Source organism: Styela clava, chromosome 6 (assembly GCF_964204865.1).
Source record: "Styela clava chromosome 6, kaStyClav1.hap1.2, whole genome shotgun sequence".
Lineage (NCBI taxonomy): Eukaryota > Metazoa > Chordata > Ascidiacea > Stolidobranchia > Styelidae > Styela > Styela clava.
The window spans coordinates 12,808,875-12,830,316 of NC_135255.1; the positions used below are offsets into that span (position 1 = coordinate 12,808,875).

Genomic DNA, 21,442 nt, shown 5'->3' on the forward strand with positions numbered 1-21,442 from the left:
ACTTGTGAGTTTTTTTTATCCAACATGAGAAGTTGTAAATGTGGAAAAGTAGAACAGAAAGTGCATTAGGTGCATTCGTAACCGAGTAGAGAGACGGAGTTTGTAGAAGGGTTCGAGCTCTCAGGTGGAACAATGGACAAATTTATTTAGAGTTTATTAGACATCATTTATGAATATATTGTAGAAAAATACTGCAAAAGAAACATTATTTTTGGAGGTATTCTGATTCGTTGAGTGAAGTAATTTTGAAATATAAATATTCGTGTTCTCAATTTTAGGAGTCGATAAAAATCGACATTCTGACAGCGCGTTTTGTGCCAGATGTTTATATATAGTGTTCTAAATTGAGGGATGAAGCTGGCTGTTGATTTATATTAAACATTTAATTTATAATTATATTGCATTTAAGGTTTCTCATGCTTCGTAAGGATTAAACGAAAGCATTTTTGGTTGAACATTTTCAATAGCGTATTTTTGGTGAGCGGTATTTATGGTGCACAGATTTTAACAAGTGCTATATGAAAAAAAAAACGTTTGATTGAAAATACTATGGCTAAACGTTGAAAGTTATATATTTCATTTTTTAGACAAATTAGATTATTTTCAAAATACTATGTAACATATATGAATTATATGAATATCATTATCAACAAGTCATCAATAAAGATTAACGTTTAAACGACAAAAGGCTGTCAAAGTCAATGGATACAAACGAAAGGAAACGACGTTCAAAAAGACCACGGAATACTTCAAACAAAAATTACGGACTACCCTCAATGTCAGCGAACTATTTTCATTACAGTATGGGGAATGATCGTTCCAAATCTGCTCCAATTTCAGTAACTCAATTTCCAATAGAACATGATGGGCTATTCAAACAAGATGAAATAAGAATTCAACAAAATTCCACTAAGAAACAATCTTCGCTCACTGAGCTGCAAACTTCTATAAATCAAACTTGTAAATCAAGAGTTAGAAAATCACAAAAAACTTCAAAACTTTACAAACTTTTTCAATCAAAACAAAATTTTAGTGGGACATTAGTGATCGCATTATTTATTTTGTATATTTTAACTGAAAATGTGCATTCTACGCAAGAAAGTGAAGCACCGTTTCATCGACAACTTTCTAAGAGAGAAAAACGTGAATTGGAACAAAGGTTATTATCAGTAATGGGTCTTCCACACCCACCCCGACCCACAGGAGTCCAACAAGGGTCAGCTCCTCTATACATGATGGGACTTTATAATACGGTATCAGGATTTGATGAAATATTTGAAAAGCAGATCAAAACATCTGATCAAAAAGTATCCAATCCAAATTTCCCACAAAAGCGAGATTCACCACTGTCAGCGAAACAAAACTTATTCAACCCAAATCGCCCGAACGGGCACTCTGCTGGTCCATTCAGCGACACCTATCCTTATGATGTCAGAGTCACCACTACCAATTCTGCTTGGTATCGATACAGTGAAGCCCAAATGGTTTTCCAAAACGAAGTTGGAATTCCAATACCTTCAATTCACAGTTTACCTACAGAACGATTGGATAGCGGTTATTATATGAACGATGGAATGCTGGAAGCTGGACTAGAGCGCAATCTTCTGGATAGGGCGGATGTTGTTATGAGTTTCCTTGCGGCAAATAAAGGTGAGTAAACACTAAATTATTCCGCATGTAACTTAGATAAAAATATTTAACTTTGAGATAAAACTGACTGTATTTAAAATTGAATTTAGAAGTATTCAAATTCCTCAAATATTTTATTTTTTCTGAGATTTGTTGTATACAAAATTGACGCTTTTTAATGACATTTTGCCCCACGATACGTAAAGATGATTTTGTAGTTGATAAAATTGCAAAGCATTTGTAACTGTTGTTTAAAGCTATTGTCGTGCGAGGTAATAGACCACCATTTCGGTCATGGCTGTTGCAAAAGACTTATGCAAAACTACACCCCATTTTATGGCAAGGGGTTGCGCATGTATATGGTATCTACGTGGGTGGCGGTGAGCAAAACACTGGGGTCGCTAAGAATGAATAATATTCGATGATCATAATTTTGTTGTAACTATGTAAGGGTTCATCGACATTTGAAAAAAGGTAAAATAAAATGTAGTAAAGATAGAGTATTCTGCGCATCCAGTTTTGTTTTCAAAATTTATTTAAAAAAATGTTCTTGCTACACATTTTTGTGTTGCAAGATTTTTGTTATTCTAAGATCTTTTTTTAAATGTTCTAGCATTTAGTTTCAAAAATACGATTCCCATTATACCTGATGTTTTCAGCGTTCAGCCAGACACTAATTTCACTGAGAAAATCTCCTAAATGTAAAAACAAATATTCAAGCAGATTAGTTGGTTTACTTGGGTTGATGATCGTCTTACGAAAGTAATATAATCCGCATTAAAATGTGTAATACATGTGCTTTTGACCTTCAAAATACAATTTTGCAAGGTTAGCGACGAATTATCAAGCTAACGCAAACTAACAAAAACAATGGAAAATAATCGAAATTTAGGCTCAAACGCAAATATTCGATAACTCGGAGTCAGAGGTGCACGGCACAAGTCAGGTTTCAAGTAAACTACTTTCATCTGATTGATGCGTCGTAATTGTAAACCAAGCTTGATCGAATTTTGCATGTGTGTATATTTAGCGTTATATTTGTCATACAAACAATGGGATTGCAATGCCAAGGGCGTAAACAGAAACAAACTTTGTGAAAAATAGTGAAAAATAAAAATAAAAGAAATATATTATTACGTCATCATGATGTAACTCATGGAGATTCGGAAAAGCGAGGAAATCATTTTTAGACAAGACTTCCTTCCACTTGTGTTTTATCTCGATTTTATTATTTTATTACTTCCGGATATAAGGTCATTTTATTGAAAATTTTCTGAATCGGAAATGACGCGATGATTTATAATTGAGCTCTGAAGGATCACATCACATGATAAAAATGACGATATCGTAAACGGATTTTACATTTAAGTAGGGGAAATGAGATTACAAAAGTACCACAGTGATATTCTCTTGTAGTTTATTAAAACAAATTTATTCCCACAGTGTAACAAAGAGCATAGTACGTTTGATGTAGATTAAATACGGGAAATGCGTTATTGCGGTTCTCCTTTGTGTGATTCTTGGAAAGTGGACAATCTGAGAGTAGTCTTAGTTACCAAAATAGAGCGTCTGATCGTAACATCAGTTCCAATTTTTTTGTGTTTATTCATATTATACTTTACACATTACTCTCCATGGATTTCGCTTGATCGCAGATAGATTTTGATTGGAAACGGGGCCTGGAATTCAAATTGTTTAACCGAAGCTTAAAATTTAACTTAAGTTGAGAAACCAGCATATTTTGGATTGAGTTCATATTCATAAGTTGTATTCAATTAGTTGTCGGAAAATATACTGGAATTTGTGCCGGCATAATTCCGAAGCCACTATCGTATTTTAAGCGATGTGTACAAGTGACATTGAAGTACTAAATTGTTTTTGTTTGTTTTTTCTACGAGTTATATCTTCATTGAAGAAGATTCGTTGCATACTGTCACTTAAAAGCTGTTGGTACTGAACTTCAAGCAGAATATAAATGTCGTTTTGGTAGTTGTCATGGTGATCAAAGCGGTGTTGATCAGAGTGGATCTTCAACCCCCGATACTAATAAAATTATGTTAAAGAATCAATTCATATTATTCATGCTCATTTACATTGGATGTATTCCTAGCTCTAATATGAACAGTATTTTATCTTCTTTTTCTGTATTAAAAAAGTTAGCATTGGAAATGGAAGAAATAGCATTGGAATTTCACAATCGGTGCGCAATTACGGTTCATTTAGTTATCAGCAACAACCACTTAATCCGAAAATCTCAGGAAATTTCATTCTTTGTTAGATAATTATATTTTACGCTTTCAAGATGATTCGTACACGCTTGTTAAGCGTGGTTGGTTGACTGACACCAGTTGAACGACATTTTATCTTTTAATTAGAGTTTCATTCCATCTAATTACTACGCCAATTATCCGTATCTTACGGCTTTATTCAAGTGGCCAGAACAATTTATTTCAAGTCCATTATTGTATTTACTTCAAACGGTTCAAATAGATTTGAAGTCAACAACTACAATTTAAATTGAAAAAGAATCGCGTTATATGATAAATTTTAACATGTTACTAAGATCATTGGGGAACAAACAAAAACTATTCTTGATGCGCTTTAGGGCAATGCCCGCTTTATTCGGTTTAAATGAGTATATTAAAAATGTTCAATTTACAACGATTGTTATCATAAATACCTTGCTAATTTAGCTAATTTATATTTTCCTTACGTATCATATTAAATAGTTTATTAAGAAACAGACCTCTTGCGATTGTAAGAGCTTTATTTGGTTAAAATAGGAATATTAACATTTTCTAGACGTTGTCCCGAAAAGCTTATTTTTGGGGCAATCCGATCAAGTTTTTTATAAAGTAATTGACACTTTGATGGACTTCATTGTATAAAATGTAAGTCACTTCTTGTACATCACTTGGCCAGTGACAATTTTACAAATGGACGTAGTAACAACTTAGCAACAAACACATTTTTCGTTTTATGAATATGCCATTTTGTTTTTGATGCATTCTTTGTGTCGGAAACAAGTTTTTCCAACAGATAAATTAAATAGTTATTCGATATTGCGATGCATATCTATGTAAATTGATATCAAAGTGTACAATTTTGTATCTCCAAAAATATTTTGTTGACGAAAGACCCGACGGACAACGTTTGGATCAGCGTGAACAAAGGTGTAATGTATGAACTTATTATCATAAGATTTAGTAACAGATGTGAATGTACTGCATGCACTGCGTACATCAAAACTGGAAAAATAGCACTTTCAATATTTTATCATAATTTTAATTCATAATCATACAGCATCGTCTTTACTTAGATAAAAAGAAATTGCTGGCTTGTTTTGGGCGGAAGAGTTAGTATATTTTAGTCTTATCGACAGTTATAATTTACTGAGAATAATGGTTTTCGGGTTTCTATTTCGAAACAAACAATGTGAACTTCAAGATAAAGACAATGAGGTTATGCCTTCGCATGCAATCTAGGCATTCTCAACATTTTGGGTTAGACTTTTGGCCTTGATACAATGCTTTGGCAAGTCGGGGCATGACCTCTTGCGTTTTCTAAATGGTGCTTTGCGCGTGCATAAGCATAACCGTTACCATGGTGTATTGAATTCCAAACGGCTTTGCAGTTCAGCATAAAAACATGCGGTTTTGTTATACGATACGTTACAAAATAAAGCATTCAAAACCATTGCATACTTTGGGATAAATAGATAATGACATAATACCAAACAGAAAGGATCACCTTAGCTTAATTACACGATCATCCAGGTGAAAATTTTGAGTCGGTTAAAAACTATTAAATATATATTGTTTATGAATATACTTCTGTGAAGTGGGTTAGAAAGAATTTTCAGAAGCCCGCATTTGACCAAAGTGTTGAAAGATGAGATAGCTGCCAAACTTATGATACCCTACATTCCAGATATCTAGTTGTACTGAATAATATGTGATTTTAAAACATACTAAATGCCATGAATTACTGACGTTGCTTTATTTACGGAGGAAAAATAGTTGGCCCATGTCCTTAATGATGAAATTATATTTAGACTCATTAAAAAAAAAATAAAGATACATTTTATACAATTTATTTTCATATCATCCAAAGGTATTCTTTTTATCTTTATTGTAATTCAACAATCATTTCTCCTCACACTGCAACAAGAAAATAGCCAGGTACTAAAGTAACTAAACGAACGACGGAACCTATCTGTCAGTAGCCACTTCGCCTACTAACCGTAGTAAACGGACCGTAAAGAGGCACTAATGTTATCAAAATCCCCACACAGTTTACTCGTCTTCTTAATGTCGTGTATCAGTTATTGATGACCAAATAAGAATTTTGCCAAGATTGTGGTCCATCATCACGCCGATTCGAAATTGATTTTTTGTTTTTACCAAGCGCAAAATTGGCAAGCAAGAGTTCTTAAGTGAAACAGCATTAAAACACCAGAAATTCTTCCTAAGGCTGCGACGTGCGCTACTAAGTAAAACTGGATATTAGCTTCCAGTGGTGGATAGTAACGAAATGAGTTGTCTGCACAACAATCAGAAAATCTTTCAGAATGCACAAGTATAGTACGGTGCATTAAATAGTAGCCAAATTAATCTTCATTTACATTCATTCAAGATTAACGGTTTTCAGTCACTTTTATTGCTATGAAAGCAAATAACATAGCGATGAATTTTTTGTGAAAAGAGTAACACAAACGGGATTAGATATTTTTATGTTATCTCTGGATTAGACAAATCCGACAGGCGTAAAGCCACCCAAGTTGGCTAGAATCACGAACCGCCTCTAGGCTTACCTACATATTTTGTAATTCATTTTCGCTTTTTGTGCACCCTTTCGAAGCCAACTTTATGGCACGCATTTCTTGAGCGATAAATTATCAAAGTTTAAACTCAAAGTAAATATTGACTGATATAGGGTAACATATCGAATAAAATATATTTGTATGCTTTCAGTTTTTGTTATGGGTATAAAACAAAACTATTTTGTCGGGAGGAATAGCTGACAGTAAAAAGTCAACTGTTTACAGTGATTCATTTCTCATCATTTAGGATAGTGCCATAAATTGTTTGTTTGCATATAGTCTGAAAGAACGTATATACGAGCAAGGGATTTCACCCGCGCAATCAGTAACTGAGAAAAATTAACATTTTAGTCGGATTTTTGAAACCTGTTTTGCTTACAAAGTATTAGGTTTGTCTATTTTGATATTAAAAATCGATGTTAATGAATCAAATTGAACTCTGAATTCAAAATAAGAAAATATGATATCTAGGTTTGTAAACAAAATACAAACAGCCATCACATTCCGCGATTCAAGTAGTTGACAACTTTTCCAAACTGTCTAAAACAGAAGGACACTCAAATCAAAGTATGCTTACTAATATGTCGAAATTAATGATTAATGTGTCGGATATTGGAGCTAATGATCGGATTTCATGATATTGTTATGTTTGTATTACGAATTGTAATGAAAATAAAATTACAAACAAAATAACCTGCATTTTGAAGTAACCTGTGAACGCGTAATGACTACACTGTCATATATTTCTTCTACACATGTCATATATAAGTTTGTTCAGTCATGCTTTCGATGATGTTCCGGTTATAATTTACGCGTCAAAAACAGTGGATATATTGAATATGTTCTGCTGTATATCATTACGCCACTTATGGTGTCGTGAAAGTAAACATACTTCTAATGGAACGTGCTCTTTGTCTATTTTTCTAAATTGAAGTGCCAAACACATTAAGCTATAGGGAAGAGCCACACACAAATTAAAACATGTTGCATCCTGGTATGCATTGACTAATTAATTGAAATATTTGTGCGTTGCGAATTTGAATTGTCACCTGATTATACAGATAAATTTTATTTGCAGTTTAGGGATAAATAAGGATGGATGTGTCGACTCGGTTATTCCAAATAATTGAGGTAGTAAATGTATTTCAACTTGATTATCGTAATTGAGAAAGTGTGGGTTGCCACATTTTGAATAATCCTTCGTGTAAATTTTGCCTTTCAAAGAAAAATGTCTGAAAAAAGGGGTTTGTCATTTATTATAATCCGAAACCATATTCATTTGACAACCCAGTCTGAGCTTTTAAAAGCTGTCGTCTGTATTTAGATTGCAATACCTCAAAGATGACCGATGTTATCTCAGGTATATTGTGGGATATTCGCTAAAATCAACAAAAGATTTTCTGCGAATGTCACCTGGTGGGAGTGGTTGTCAGTATTCAAGAGTTTAAGTCGCGCGTAAACACACATTTAAAGCAAATTAGGTAAATTTGCGTTCCTGGAATCAGTAATTCTGACGACTATTGAAGTCATAATATCGTCGATTAGATAGACCTCGTTAAACATATACACTTACTTTTGCATAAGAAGATAGTTTCTTGCCTTCGCTTGTTATAGCCATGCCAATTTAAACTAATATATATTACTCAGTCCGCGTTCAGAAGTTTCATTTTTTTTTTTGCGTAAGAAAAGATAATCATCAAATTTTAAACATGAAAAAGAAAGCATATCTGAATTACGCAAAGATAAAATTACTCAGACCTCCTGAAGTAAGCGCACCAAAATGGCGCTCAACCTGAACTCAGGTTTTGTACCAGGTTAGGATTCAGGTTATGCGACATCTTGGTGCGCATACTTCAGGAGTAACAATTACTCTTTATATTCCAATTCTAATCATTGTCATTTTAAAACAGTAGTCGGCAAACTGTGGCCATTTTCCCCGAGAGCATATTTGTGAAGCCGTCGACGGCCTCACTATTATTACATAAAATCAAAAATTTTCCATACATTTATGATAATCTGCGCACCGATTTATGTCGCAATAATGATTGTTGCACGACATTTGTTTTGTAGTTGAAGGTAGTTGAAGCACACGCAAGCTGATGGTATGTCCTTTACTTGCCAAACGTGCCCACCGCTCGTTTTAGTTATCAGTTTAGTTTATTTTAATTTTTAAAATTTGGTATTTGGTAAATATTTTATTGTTGAGCATTATTCAAAATCTGCTTGCTTGATCGTTCAACTTGTCGTAGGTGCGCCGTAATCTGAAGTTTAATGTGGCAATTGTTTATAGGCGCATATTAATGAGGCCCGCACTCTATCGGAAATATGCATATTTGGCCGTAAGACATGAAGTTTGCTGACCAGTTCTAAAATGTATTGTATTTGATAAAACGCTTGAATCAAGTTTGCTATCAAGGTCTTCAAATTCAATTGGCTGATACCACATTAGAGTTCGTTTTAATCTAATTCTCCTCAGTCTTGCGTGTAGAATGATTGATAACAAAAGTGTTAACTGTTACTTTTATCGGTTTCTTGGAACAAAATGCTCGGGTATCGTATGGCAGTCTTCACCTTGATAGATGGCAGCTAACAAAACAATCAAAATCAGTATCCGTGGCAAAGTTTTCTATGCATCTGAAAATCTGTTGACAACTGGCTACGTTTACACTGAAGCAACATTCAACAGAATTATTAAATTAGAATACAAATATGGACGTATTTGTTGTTACACATTCATGGTATACCGGTAATTAGACGGTAGTTTTTGTAAACTCACAATCATAGACTATACTTCATATACTATGAAGTGAACTTCGCTGCGTATTTTTAAAAACATTTTATCATATCTTATATACGCTATTTTGCCGGATGGGACACGACTTTTTATGGGTCACCGCATGTTAGTGATCCCCGTTTTGTGTCCTGGGAACCAGGAATCTTGTTCAAACAATTATATTGTTTCCGGCGTTTGCTGGTTCGGATGATCTGTAAGTGGTCTATGACAGACGCATCCTTCACCCAGGGCTGTAAAATGAGCAGTTTAATTAGAAATTACATATAAGTAAACTGTGCTTTTATTATTTAATCACGAATAATTCAGGAATTTGGGTATAGCGGAAACTTATGATTGAAAAGTACAGTCTCTGATACTTTGTTACTTACAACGTAGAAAGTCAACATATTGTCATTGTCTTTTGAAAAATATTTTGTCAACTATAATGATGAGTAAATTAAAGTAAAATTGCTGTATTTTTCACATGTAATGTACTAAAAATATACCGCGATATAAAAACGACTCGTCCTGTTCCTGCAGGTCTAAATTTACACTTTATTCCCCAAACCTTAGACGACTCCCCAGGCGTGCAAAAGAAGTCGACCCGCCCAGATCGGTGCACAAAACACTTTGTCAAACTTGCCCTTTTTCGTGACTTTCGGCGATGAACGCGCATCTAATTACACAATAATGATCGTTTCAGATCATGTTGAAGCGAGAAAAACGAGCATCAAATTTGAACCCTTGTTTTGTAATCTGAGTTGTCCATGGGCGATATAGGTAATTCCCATAAAAGTAGGTTAATGAGAAATAAACCAAAAAGTTACCTTCAACAAAACTACCATATAATAAATAATAAAAACGTTGATTTTGACATCATTATTTACAGGAAACAACGACGATGATGATTCTTCGCGTCCGATGTTAAAACGACACAGAGCGTTTCATTTCGATGTAGATCAGATTCCGAAAGAAGATTCTCTGACAGCAGCTAAATTTCGACTTTACAAAGACATCTCCGACTTTTCGTTGGGAAATACGACTCTGCGAGTAAACGTTTACCAGGCTACCACCGATCGGAATAGACAGTAGGTTCAAGTTGGAATATTTAGTAGTACAATACAATGTTGCCGCTCGATTAGGAAATACTGTTGCCACTTTTATGGTCCATTATATATCATATCTAATATTTTTTTTACAAATTTTCCCCTATTTAAGGTTTCAATTGTGGCATCTGGGTAGTCGAATTGTCAATTGCACTCAGGAAGGTTGGCTTGTGATTGACGTAACTTCTGCTTGTCAGAACTGGTTGAATTATCCTTACAATAATATGGGACTAAGAGTATCGGTGGAAACGCTTGGAGGTAAATATTAAGAATTTATTATGCCTTCCTAAAATGAACTGTAGATAACATGAAGCCAAAGCCTTTTTGAGCATGTCGTATATGAAAAAAAAAGTATTAGTTTGGCCTGTGGATATTTTTAAACAGATAGTTCATCCTTTTACCATTACTAAAGCGTCTTATGAGTCATTTTATGATATCCAAATGGGAAAGGTGTAATTACAAATTTTCATCAAAATTTTAGATAGAGTAAAGTCGTCAAAGGCACAAAATTATAGACAATTTCTGATTAGACCACTCGAGACCTTCTTTTATGTTTATAATATTCATTTTACATAACTTCAATCATCCATTGGGTAATTTCAACAAAGAAAAATAGCAACAGCAACATACACTATAATTATGAATTATATTAAAAATTGACTGATGGAAAAAAAGGATTTATCTCTGAAAATCATCCCATTCAATATAAACCTATATTGTAGATTTATCTCGGTATTAAATACAATATTCATTTTATTAAATAATTTGAGGTGTTTGTAAATTTTTTCGATATCAAAAAATTGTTAAACGCGTGGTGGTCATCAACCAGACAGAAGTCAAAAAAAAAATTTAAGACTAGAACCTCAACAATATCTCGTATTTTATTTACATCGTTTATTTTATTCTCACCAAAATTAATAATCATGGAAACGAATTTTCACTACATAAATTTATGCAATTAAAATATGTTCGAAATGCTTGGTATTTTAATCTCTTTCTCTCTAATTTACCGATTTCAGACTTTTTGAATATGTGGTCGTGTTTTGGTGTCAAGGTAGTCGTCGCTAAGCTCGTGCGCTGAGCTTTATATTATATTAACAATGCGATTGTGGATATACCGTTTTCACGTTACAAATTAAGTATTACTAAATTATAGTAAACAAATTTTGTTGTATTTTTCGAGTCAATACGACAAAAAAAATATATTAACACAAAAATGAACTTGTTTCATAGACATGACCTCTGCATAGTACATTAACAAAAGACATCAAATCCAACAAATTCCACATTTTCTCACCGAGATCGTATTTAACATTAAAATCATAATCACGTCCGTTTTATGGACAAATTTTCCGGTTGAATCGGAACATACAAACGTTGGATTTATTCTTGTTTTGATATCTGATGTTGATGTCTGCAACCCCAGACACGGAATCAAATTTAGGTCGTTTGAATTATTTGATTAGCCGACATGTGGCATTCGTATCGGTATTAAATTGCGTATAGATTGATTTCATGAACGCCATTTTGGTTTTTATGTAATATTTGATACTAAATATTTGAAGTGAAGATATTTAAGTTATTACGAGCTCGGTTGTAACTAATGTTTTTTGATGAAAATAAATTTCCCAAATATGGTTCTCGCTTCATCGGGATTGTTCTATTTACAGCAGGAATACAGACAATAACAAAATGCCCAATTCGTAGGATGCAAGACTTGAAATAAAGTTTTTGTTGCATATTTTCTACTTAGTAAATTTTATAATACATTTCTACAAACAATTTTATTGAATTCTTACATACGTAGAATATACTTTTATAGGAATGTAAACCAAGATCACTATTTGAGGTAATAAAAATGAACAATTTATAATTATCTTCAAATATTGTCAACACAATGCGATTTGAAACCTAAATCTAAAAACATGGACAAAATATTACTAATATTTGACAACACACGAAAGTATTTCTGCAGCATAGATCACCTCAATCCATTACCGTTGGTCAATAGCATAATATGAGCTTACACTTTTGGATTTTTTGCGTTAAATTCAGAATATTTGTGCCATTCTTACATGTATTTTTTGCATTGGGAAAACGAATTATTTCCCATTAAAGTCATTTAATTCAAAGCAGGTTCCTCCTTAGCTAGCCATTGCTCAAATTATCTTTAATTTTTTTTTGAGAATTAATAAAAAAAATGATTATTTTTTCACAGGTCGACTTATCAATCTAAACAAAGCCGGTATAGTGGGAAAGAGAGGAGAATCTGCAAAACAAGCATTTCTCGTTACCTTCCTGACACAAGGTGTTGAAAATTTACCGGAAGATTTATGGAAAGAAAAAAAGGAAAACAAGAAAGGAAATAGATATAAAAGAAACACAGCATATGATCGCAACCCGGATTACGGCTCTAATGAGGAATGTAAGTATAATTTCATATTAATCTAATATAGCATTTCGTAAAACAGTGTTTCGCAAGATATTCAAACACTAACCAATCCCCTTGAAAAACAAAAAACTAATGTACAAGGACAGAAAAAATCCGCATATTTGGAGAAAGTATCTTGCCAATCCACACGAAGCATTATTAGTCGTTTATTAAAACTTGTAACAATTCAGATTTCGACATGTCAAAAGATGATTTTGATGGAAATGATATAACTCCTCAAACAGAAAACAGGAAAACAAAGAAAGCAACGAAAAAGAGCAAGGGTGGTTCTAAGAAAGGTTTGTTGTTTTTGCTTTTATTGTTATGAAAACATTTTTCCGTAATCTAGTCCAACCAAAAATTTTCAAAAAAAAACTAAAAAAAGTAAATATTATTTATTTTTAAGTTTATTCTCGTTTTTTGCAAATTGATAGAACAATAATCATGTATTTTTTTATTTTCGCGCAAAGAGTTTTTTTTATGAAAATACTCTGTTTTTTCTTAACATTTGAATTTGCAAAAAATTATTGATTCACTTTCGGTACAAATTAAAGCTAATTATCCCCAAAACCAACCCATCCATCATCAAAATATCGTTTGAAAGAAACGAGATCAGTGTTTGTTCATTCTCATGGATAAGTTACAAAACACAGTTTAGTTATTCCCAAAAAAGGGTGAATGTCTTCAACTTTATGAAGTAACATAATTCTGTCGCCAAATGATCATAAAGCATAATGCAGGGAGTGCTGTGTTTGAGAAACCGTTGAGAAAGCAAACATTTCAGTGTCACCGTTTATGATATACTTAGATAATTTGAATTGTGAAAATCTTTTCCCAATTTAACCAGCTTTTTATAAAATCCGTTAAATTGTGTTGTCTGACGCTTTATAACCATCCTAACGATTCTTACTCACATCCTAATATAAAAAGCAATGTTTTAGCATAATATATTCTTAATTCAAGTTATGTTCACATTGACTAATAATAATATCAAAATGGTATTTGAAATGCAATTAAAAAAAATGAGAACTCTAAATTTATGATTTATACTTGCCGTGTAAATTCAGCCAATTTTTCTAATAGCAGATTGAAAAATTATCCGTAAGCCACTCGAATTTAACCGTCTAATGTCGGACCTCTCGTGAATAGGTCAAGGAGATTTTAAACACCCAATATCCATTCGTCTGTGAAATTTGAGTTTCCTTAGCACCGCATAACGGACTATGATGCAACAGTGCATAAATCCTCATATGTCTTATATTTTGTTTGCAACGACTTTGATCAAAAAAATACTCAACATGCCTTGGCTTTTAAACTTAACAATGCTATTGAATATTTTGAGACAATCCATGAAAACTGTTCTGCGTCGATAAGATTGTGTCTCTTCAATGTTTAATATATCAAATTCGTCTCCTCAGCCTACACCAAATATTTTTGTAGAAAAGACGTCTTCTACAAGTTTTTGTTTTGAAAATTTAAACAACTTTGTTATGAAACATATGCGAATTTCAATACTTTATCACTGTGAAAGCATGATACCGGAAGCTAGACCTGAGCGTTGGTCTGTCTCGAGTAAAGCCATTGCCCGATATTTCGTGAATTCCATTCGTCTCAATCTCAGGATTGTCATTCGAATTAAAACTTTCATTTATTATTTACAGGATATTCTAGAAAAAGGCAACGAAACCGAGTACGTAATAATATTCGTTTTGAAATGAATGATGCTTGTCACAGGGAAAAACTCTACGTTAGTTTTCAAGATTTAAATTGGGATGTAAGTAGCTAAAAACATAGAATTTACTAACATAGAATTCACACGATCTGGGCTGATTGTCAATTGCAAGTTAACTGTACTACTTTTTAAACAGTGTCGTGTTTTGACAGAACAATACTATTTTAAGCACACTTGTAATTTTCAAATATTTTTACCACACTCGCAGGTGTGCTTTGGAGCAATTAAATCTTTTTGTTACCGAATTAAAACTTTCAATATCGTTATAAAGGAACGTACGCCAGCTTCCAAGTACAAAATAAGTGATGTAAATAAGAAAAGAGAAAAGGTTTACTAAACTGGACTTTGTTTATGAGTCAAATTAAATTTTCTCGCAATATTATATCGAGTTACATAAAATTTTTATAATCGACATGTTTTATTGTTTTAGGGATGGATCATTGCACCGGCTGGATATTGGGCATACCACTGTCAGGGAGTCTGTCGTTTTCCTCTCAGCGCAAAAATGAATGCTACAAACCATGCAATAGTTCAAACACTTGTTCATTTGCTCGACCCTGACAGACTCCCGAAGCCATGTTGTTCCCCTACTAAACTCGACGCAATATCAGTTCTCTATTATGATGATAATAACAACGTCGTCTTCAAAAAATATAAAAATATGGTAGTCCTAACTTGTGGCTGCAACTAAAATTATAATAGCATCAGAAGTCCACTGTAAACGTTACGGGAGACGATCATGTCACGAAGAGTTGGCTGACAGGAAAAGTGATCTTGGTGCCTGGGGGGCGTCAATATGGGAAGAGATGGGATAACAAATCGTAAATTACAATACACACGAAGAGAGTAGAAATGATAGGAAGTTAGAATTAGAAATTTCAGATTGCTATACGAAACAAAACGTTGAAAACAATCACAGTTACTATAAATTATTAAGATCGTATTATGTATATATCATTTGCTACATCACTTATAAACGATTGTTACATCTCATTCCCAAGGAAGGGACTGTTTTAATAATTAGAAAGATGTTAACAATGATACAATGTATTAAAGTTGTACATACTAGCTTTTCAATTTTACATAATATTTGTCATTATTATTGATTTGGCTTTTATGCTTTATGTTTATCTAATTTATCCTTTAATTTTGTTCTAATAAACTTGGTTGTTATATTTTGGTTTATTGTTGTGACTTTACTGAGTTTTAGATCGCATTTAGTCAAAATCAAATCTTCAGAAATCTGTAAATCAGAGTTTTTGATGTGTTCATAACAAGTAATATCAGTTAAGTACAGAAGCCATGCGAACTCATGGAAACTTACGCACATCATTGATATTTCAAAATACAGGCAATCTAAATCATATCTTGTCTTGGTAGGTACCACTCATAGACTCCTAGCAATTAGTTAAGAATATATGTCAATATAGTTGTATTATTCGCCGGTGCGTTTCGGTATACATACAGCTGTATCTCAGTCGATTCAAATGTAAAAATATTCAATTGTAGTTTAGAGTTAGACGAAACCCCGGTTTACACTTGAAAGATACGCCAGTTCAAAATAATTCTTCCAAATTCTGGCTCTCTAGCGACATCTTCCAGTGAGATAAAATATACAAAGTGGTATGGTTCCGATTTCTGTTCTATAAGCGTATCTGACCACACGATTGTTAGGCATTGGGTACATGTAATTGTATATTTATGTTTGATTACTCTACCTACAGCTAATTACATCAGAAAATAATTTTTGCGTGATTGTTATTTGAATTTATTCCCAATCAGTGAACTAATTATTAACAAAAACAACGATTGCGACACCACAAAATAGTTGACTACATGTTATCGAGTCGGGAGGTTTGGTAATACCTGTGGTGAAGTTGTGGTACTAGCGCTATGGGAAAACCAACAGCGCAAAATAACAACAATTCTAATAATACCAAACGGCATAATACCGGAAAGCAAATTCTTGGAATATTGCGAAAAAGAGTGAAGAAGAAGAAAAAGTCTACAAGCAGTTTGCTTTCTAAAACATTCGATAAATTTCGCAAAAGCGAACTTCGAGAAAAACTTCCAGAATACTACATAGGACCCTCTACTTCAGTGTGCAGGTAATTTTATATTAAAACTATAAAAAAGTACTAAATTTACCGTACAGTTTGCAGTATTAATCACCTACAAATATGATAAACATTGTCATTGTCTTTTGTGTCAATCGAGATCGACTATGTTACACGTTGATTATTGCCTCAATAGCCAAATGAAAGATATGAGTTAAAGTAGCAAAAATTAAAAATAATATAGAAATGGATTTAAATTTCCATCTAACTGAATTAAAAGGGATTTTGAGTTGGGTTGGTGACGAATAATAATTGACTTTCATATTGCTAAGGCTTACCGTGTGTATGGCATATATATATCTACACATCATGTGAGACGAAAGTTTCAATATATATATTGTTCATTACCGCTTGTACTTACCCATTGGCGTTTTGGACAGAAATCTTTGCATATTAATCAAATAAACTTTCGGCAACATTCATGTGGCATTATATATATATAACAAATTTCAACGCGAGACCTATTGAACGACAGATAAATTATTATAGCATAGTTACAACACAAACTGTAGGGTGTTTATGATTTATTTAATCCTGCGAGTGCCCAAGATCTTGAACTGTTTTTCATCAATACTGTGGGATTTCCGAATGTTATGATTAATTTGTGTCTGATAATTCCAAAATTTGAAAGTTAAAATTGATTGACGTAGTCCCAAATGCAAGTAAAAATATATAGATTTCTATATCCCGAGAAAGCTAAACAACATATATATTGTACCTAGGGTAGAAACAATATACATAATAATACCCGTTCGTTATTTATTCCAGTTCGACTACGAAGACATGGACCAGCTATCTTGATGATGACAAGGTGATCACTAATTTACTATATATGTAAATGTTAATGTATGTCAACAGTCTCGAGTTCAATTCAAACTAGGGAATATAAATTTGGATTTATTTACAAACAAACTTTTTGTTGTGCTGATTTTGAACACCAACTGAAATCGGCCTAGTCGAATTATTAGCCTAAACTAGAACTTCGAAGTACTCAAAACAGTTTCTGATGACGGCTTGTAATTTTTGAGTCGTATGTATATTAAAATCATTTGTTTATTTATTTAGTACTTTAGTCATTGGTGTTATAGCATTTATATCTCAACTATAATAGTTCTGTAAAGTATACAAAGCACAACCATATAATACAAATAGCCATCTACAGATTTTAATCAGATATTTTATGTAGATTGGAATATTGGTTGACAATAAATGTTCATAATGCATTCATGACTTCAAACTGTAGAAGTGTTTTTTAAATGAAATTTGATGAATTTAACTGAATCACGGAAAAAAATGTCATTTCCCAATTTCATGAAACCGAAACGTGATTACCAGTCTTTATTATTTTCTATCACATCACTGCAAAGATTATGAGAATACTATGCAAGGTTTCCTTCTTATCTTTTAATCTTTCTCTCTAAAGTTTTAGAGATTGTATTTGGGCTTTCAAGTGTTAACAGTCTTCAAAAAATTTAGTTTATTTACCACCTTGAATACACGCATAGAGCAGTACATGAACGTCACAGTGGCACGATTGTATTTTCATTTTCCGGTTTCGTTCGCGACTGTCGTAATAACCAGGCCATAGAATATGAAACACGATATTGAAAACAACAATCAACACCAAGCGTGCATATCTACAATGTGAATGTGAATCAATTTTTCTATTTTCAGGAGGAATCCTACGACGAAGAAGACAACAATCAAAACATCGGAATGAAATTGGAAAATAAAAAGCAAATTGAATTGGCAAAAGAAATAGAGATGAAAGAAAAACTACTTGAAATTGAACGAGAAAGATTGGCAATTGCTAAAAAGCTAATCAGAGCTGAAAAACACATCCATGGGATAAACAAGCATACTTCTCTCTAATTATTTTTTTGCTTTTCACAATCAATCACGTTAATTAAAAATATTTTCCATGACGTTGGCAGTAAATACCATATACGGTTAATTTGTGTTGTTTGACCTCATTGAACGCACGGGGTAATCTGAAGTGAAGCGAATTACAAATTTCTCAGATTATCAATCAGCAAGGGCGATTTAAACAAAAAATTTGTCCTTGAAGATTCCAAAAAAACGACTTTGAACGGTTGTAATATGGAAAAGAATAATTGTCGTTAACGTTGACAAGGTTTGTCTGTCTATTAACAACCCAGTTATCTGGTGAGCATTCAAGGATTCTTCAATACAGGCAAATCCAGGGTCATCTCTGTTATTGAGAGAGCGGTACCAGGCAATAATTAATGCTTGTATTAGATGTGATGGTTCATCTACGCCAGGAGTCGGCAACCTACGGCCGAGGGCCGGATCCGGCCCGCGACGCTTCACTGAATTACAGTAACAAAACAGCTGTTTTAACAATTATATTCTTTACGTATCAGAATTTATTGTGAGACACGTGTAGACTAAAACATATTATAATCTAACAAGTATAAAATTCACAATTACTCGTTTAATGAGCCTATAATGAAATTATAATTATAGACAAATGGCAACGAAACGCAGAAAAGTTGATGCTAAGTGCAAATGGTTCAATGACGCCGAAAATATTCAAATGAAAATATTTTACCGTGGTTAGGTCATGAACCTTTTTTGTTTTTATTCCGAACGAAGGCAACATGCGTTGTCTTTCATCATTGGTTTCTAGAAGGTGAAACCAGGAAATATATCAGTAAATCACCTTCATGTTTATGCGTAATCTACATGCAATGTACGCGTTAATAAATCCGTGGTTTGACTCGATGGCATTGAAGGTAATTAGCATCGCCATAATTTCAGATCAAATCAGATTATTCCCTTCAACCCGAGTTTTATAGAAGTAACAGAAGTATTCCGATCACGCGGAAAATTGAATTTATATTTAAAATAATGTCGTCTATTGCATGTTACAGAAACAACGTGAAACTTTGCGTAAAGTTTTTCTTAAAACTAGTAAACATGAAATGAAAAAAACCTTAACATAACCATACACAATATAGCAACGTAATAAATATATTACTAGCGTTTAGAAAATAGCCAATTATAAGCAGTGTTTGTTGACGATATAAATCACATCTTGATAAGTTATAAGCGTTACTTTTACTGCTGCACTACAGTCCCTCTCCAACTTGAGTAAGTAGCATTTCATACAGCTCTCCATTTTTATCAATACCTCCGATTGTACTTTGTTTTGACAAAAAATCTTTTCTGATGTCCTTGGAAATTCCCAAACATTTCATGTTATTTATAAAAGCCCCCAATTGTCCAAATGTTATGTTAGCGATCGCTTCATCCATGCTATTTCGTTCCTCAGTATCGAGTTTACTCCAGTTTCTAATCGTACAACGGCGTTCTTTTTCTGAACTTACCGATACCAAGAAAGCTTCTTCCCAGAACCTGGTTGATCGCCATATTGGTTGATTCGTTAAGTACTCGTACAGGTATTTCTCCTTGCGCGATGTTTCCACTTCGAAGTCAGTTGAGTGATGGTTAGGTTTAGTCATCCGCATTCTATCCATACTTTGTTTCATCTCAACTACGATGTCAAATTCTTTGAAAGCTCCTTTGCATGTAATCAAAGCGTCTTTCAATTTGTTGTGTTTCTTCTGTTTTCTCTTATTCATCTTCTGCTGAGTATCTTGTTTCTTTTTATCAGTTTCATTACCTAACTTATGGAGAAATTGTTCCAATGCAATTTGTGAGGGATTGGGTATATAATAATAAGTAAATGCCATGTTCATTAATATTCTTCCTGGTTTAAAGTTGTCTCCTTCGGCGCATTCAAACAGAACCAGTGCAAAACTGTGTAACAAATTGTAAAAAGTGATTTCGTTCACACATTTTGTGGTGCTTCGATAAGCGTCAACGTACTTTGCAAAAATTAATCTCGAATCTGCGTTTTTCATACGTGTTCCAAAATCGTTATGTGTTTCGTGTGTTATCGAGAAAGGATTTTCAAAAATAGCATAAACATACTCGCGGATGAATTCTTCGTTTTCAGATAAAACGCCATCCACATTCAAACCAACTTCACCAACATCCGAATTCATCGTTTAAGCTGGTATACTTATTATATATATAAGAATTTCATTCTTTCTGCAACGAAAATAAAACAAAAGTAAGAAAAAAATCTCAACTATTTGGCACCACTTCAACATTATCTTCAACATGTAATACACTGGGACATACGTGAGGCGCTCGAAATTGGGCCATAAATCAATCATTCCTTCACTATGTCTTTACAATTTTGTACATAACACCAGCAACGTTCGTTATCTCTCTGCCATAACGATTTGTTAAGAAATCGATGGCTTTCTGAAGAATGAATATACATAACAAATCCGCGGCTATATATTTGATTGTTCAATCATGCTCGATCTATAATGCGGCAGTGCCCCTCCCCTCAAGTAGTCATCTCGTGATATAGCTAGATATAGAGTTCGACGCTATTAGATGATCTGAATCCAAGTTCTGGCAAAAACACAGAGCTTCCTGGTTTCGATATGACTTATCTGAGCTGAATTGAAAGCGAATTTTTCGGCTAACATACAATGGTATTGAATTCTTCACTTATGCCGACATTTCACATGACGCATTTGTGTCATTCTATAGAAATATTGTATTCAACGACTCAAAAATTCTGTACCGAGCAATTCTTCGACTCTTTCAATGGTTATATATCAATATTATTCAAAGTACTGAAAAACATTTTAGCTAAATATAAGTCCAGTTCAATTTTTTATAAATGTTTTGATTAATCCAGACTATTGAATGTAATCCAGCAACCGAATTACACTTTTAAAAATAGCCGTTGTTAGTTACTGCATTTAGCAGTAACTACGACTTGTTAA

General features: G+C 33.2%; 3 protein-coding genes across 3 annotated transcripts; 2 read left to right on the plus strand and 1 right to left on the minus strand.

The window, feature by feature from the left end:
• The first annotated feature begins 587 nt into the window (after positions 1-587).
• LOC120331600 (bone morphogenetic protein 5-like) lies at positions 588-15,673 on the plus strand. Its single transcript, XM_039398696.2, has 7 exons — positions 588-1,650; positions 10,114-10,312; positions 10,443-10,588; positions 12,549-12,755; positions 12,953-13,060; positions 14,423-14,535; positions 14,924-15,673. Exons 1-7 carry the CDS (start codon positions 702-704, stop codon positions 15,182-15,184), a joined length of 1,983 nt encoding a protein of 660 aa, XP_039254630.2. The 5' UTR covers positions 588-701; the 3' UTR covers positions 15,185-15,673.
• A 654-nt stretch (positions 15,674-16,327) lies between these two features.
• LOC120331133 (uncharacterized) lies at positions 16,328-18,564 on the plus strand. Its single transcript, XM_039398175.2, has 3 exons — positions 16,328-16,601; positions 17,379-17,421; positions 18,285-18,564. The coding sequence occupies exons 1-3, from the start codon at positions 16,387-16,389 to the stop codon at positions 18,480-18,482; spliced, it is 456 nt and encodes a 151-aa protein (XP_039254109.2). The 5' UTR covers positions 16,328-16,386; the 3' UTR covers positions 18,483-18,564.
• Positions 18,565-19,702: 1,138 nt separating this feature from the next.
• On the minus strand, positions 19,703-20,641 carry LOC120331353 (uncharacterized protein KIAA0513-like). The gene has a single exon (XM_039398426.2). The coding sequence runs from the start codon at positions 20,639-20,641 to the stop codon at positions 19,703-19,705; it is 939 nt and encodes a 312-aa protein (XP_039254360.2).
• Between the last annotated feature and the right edge of the window lie 801 nt (positions 20,642-21,442).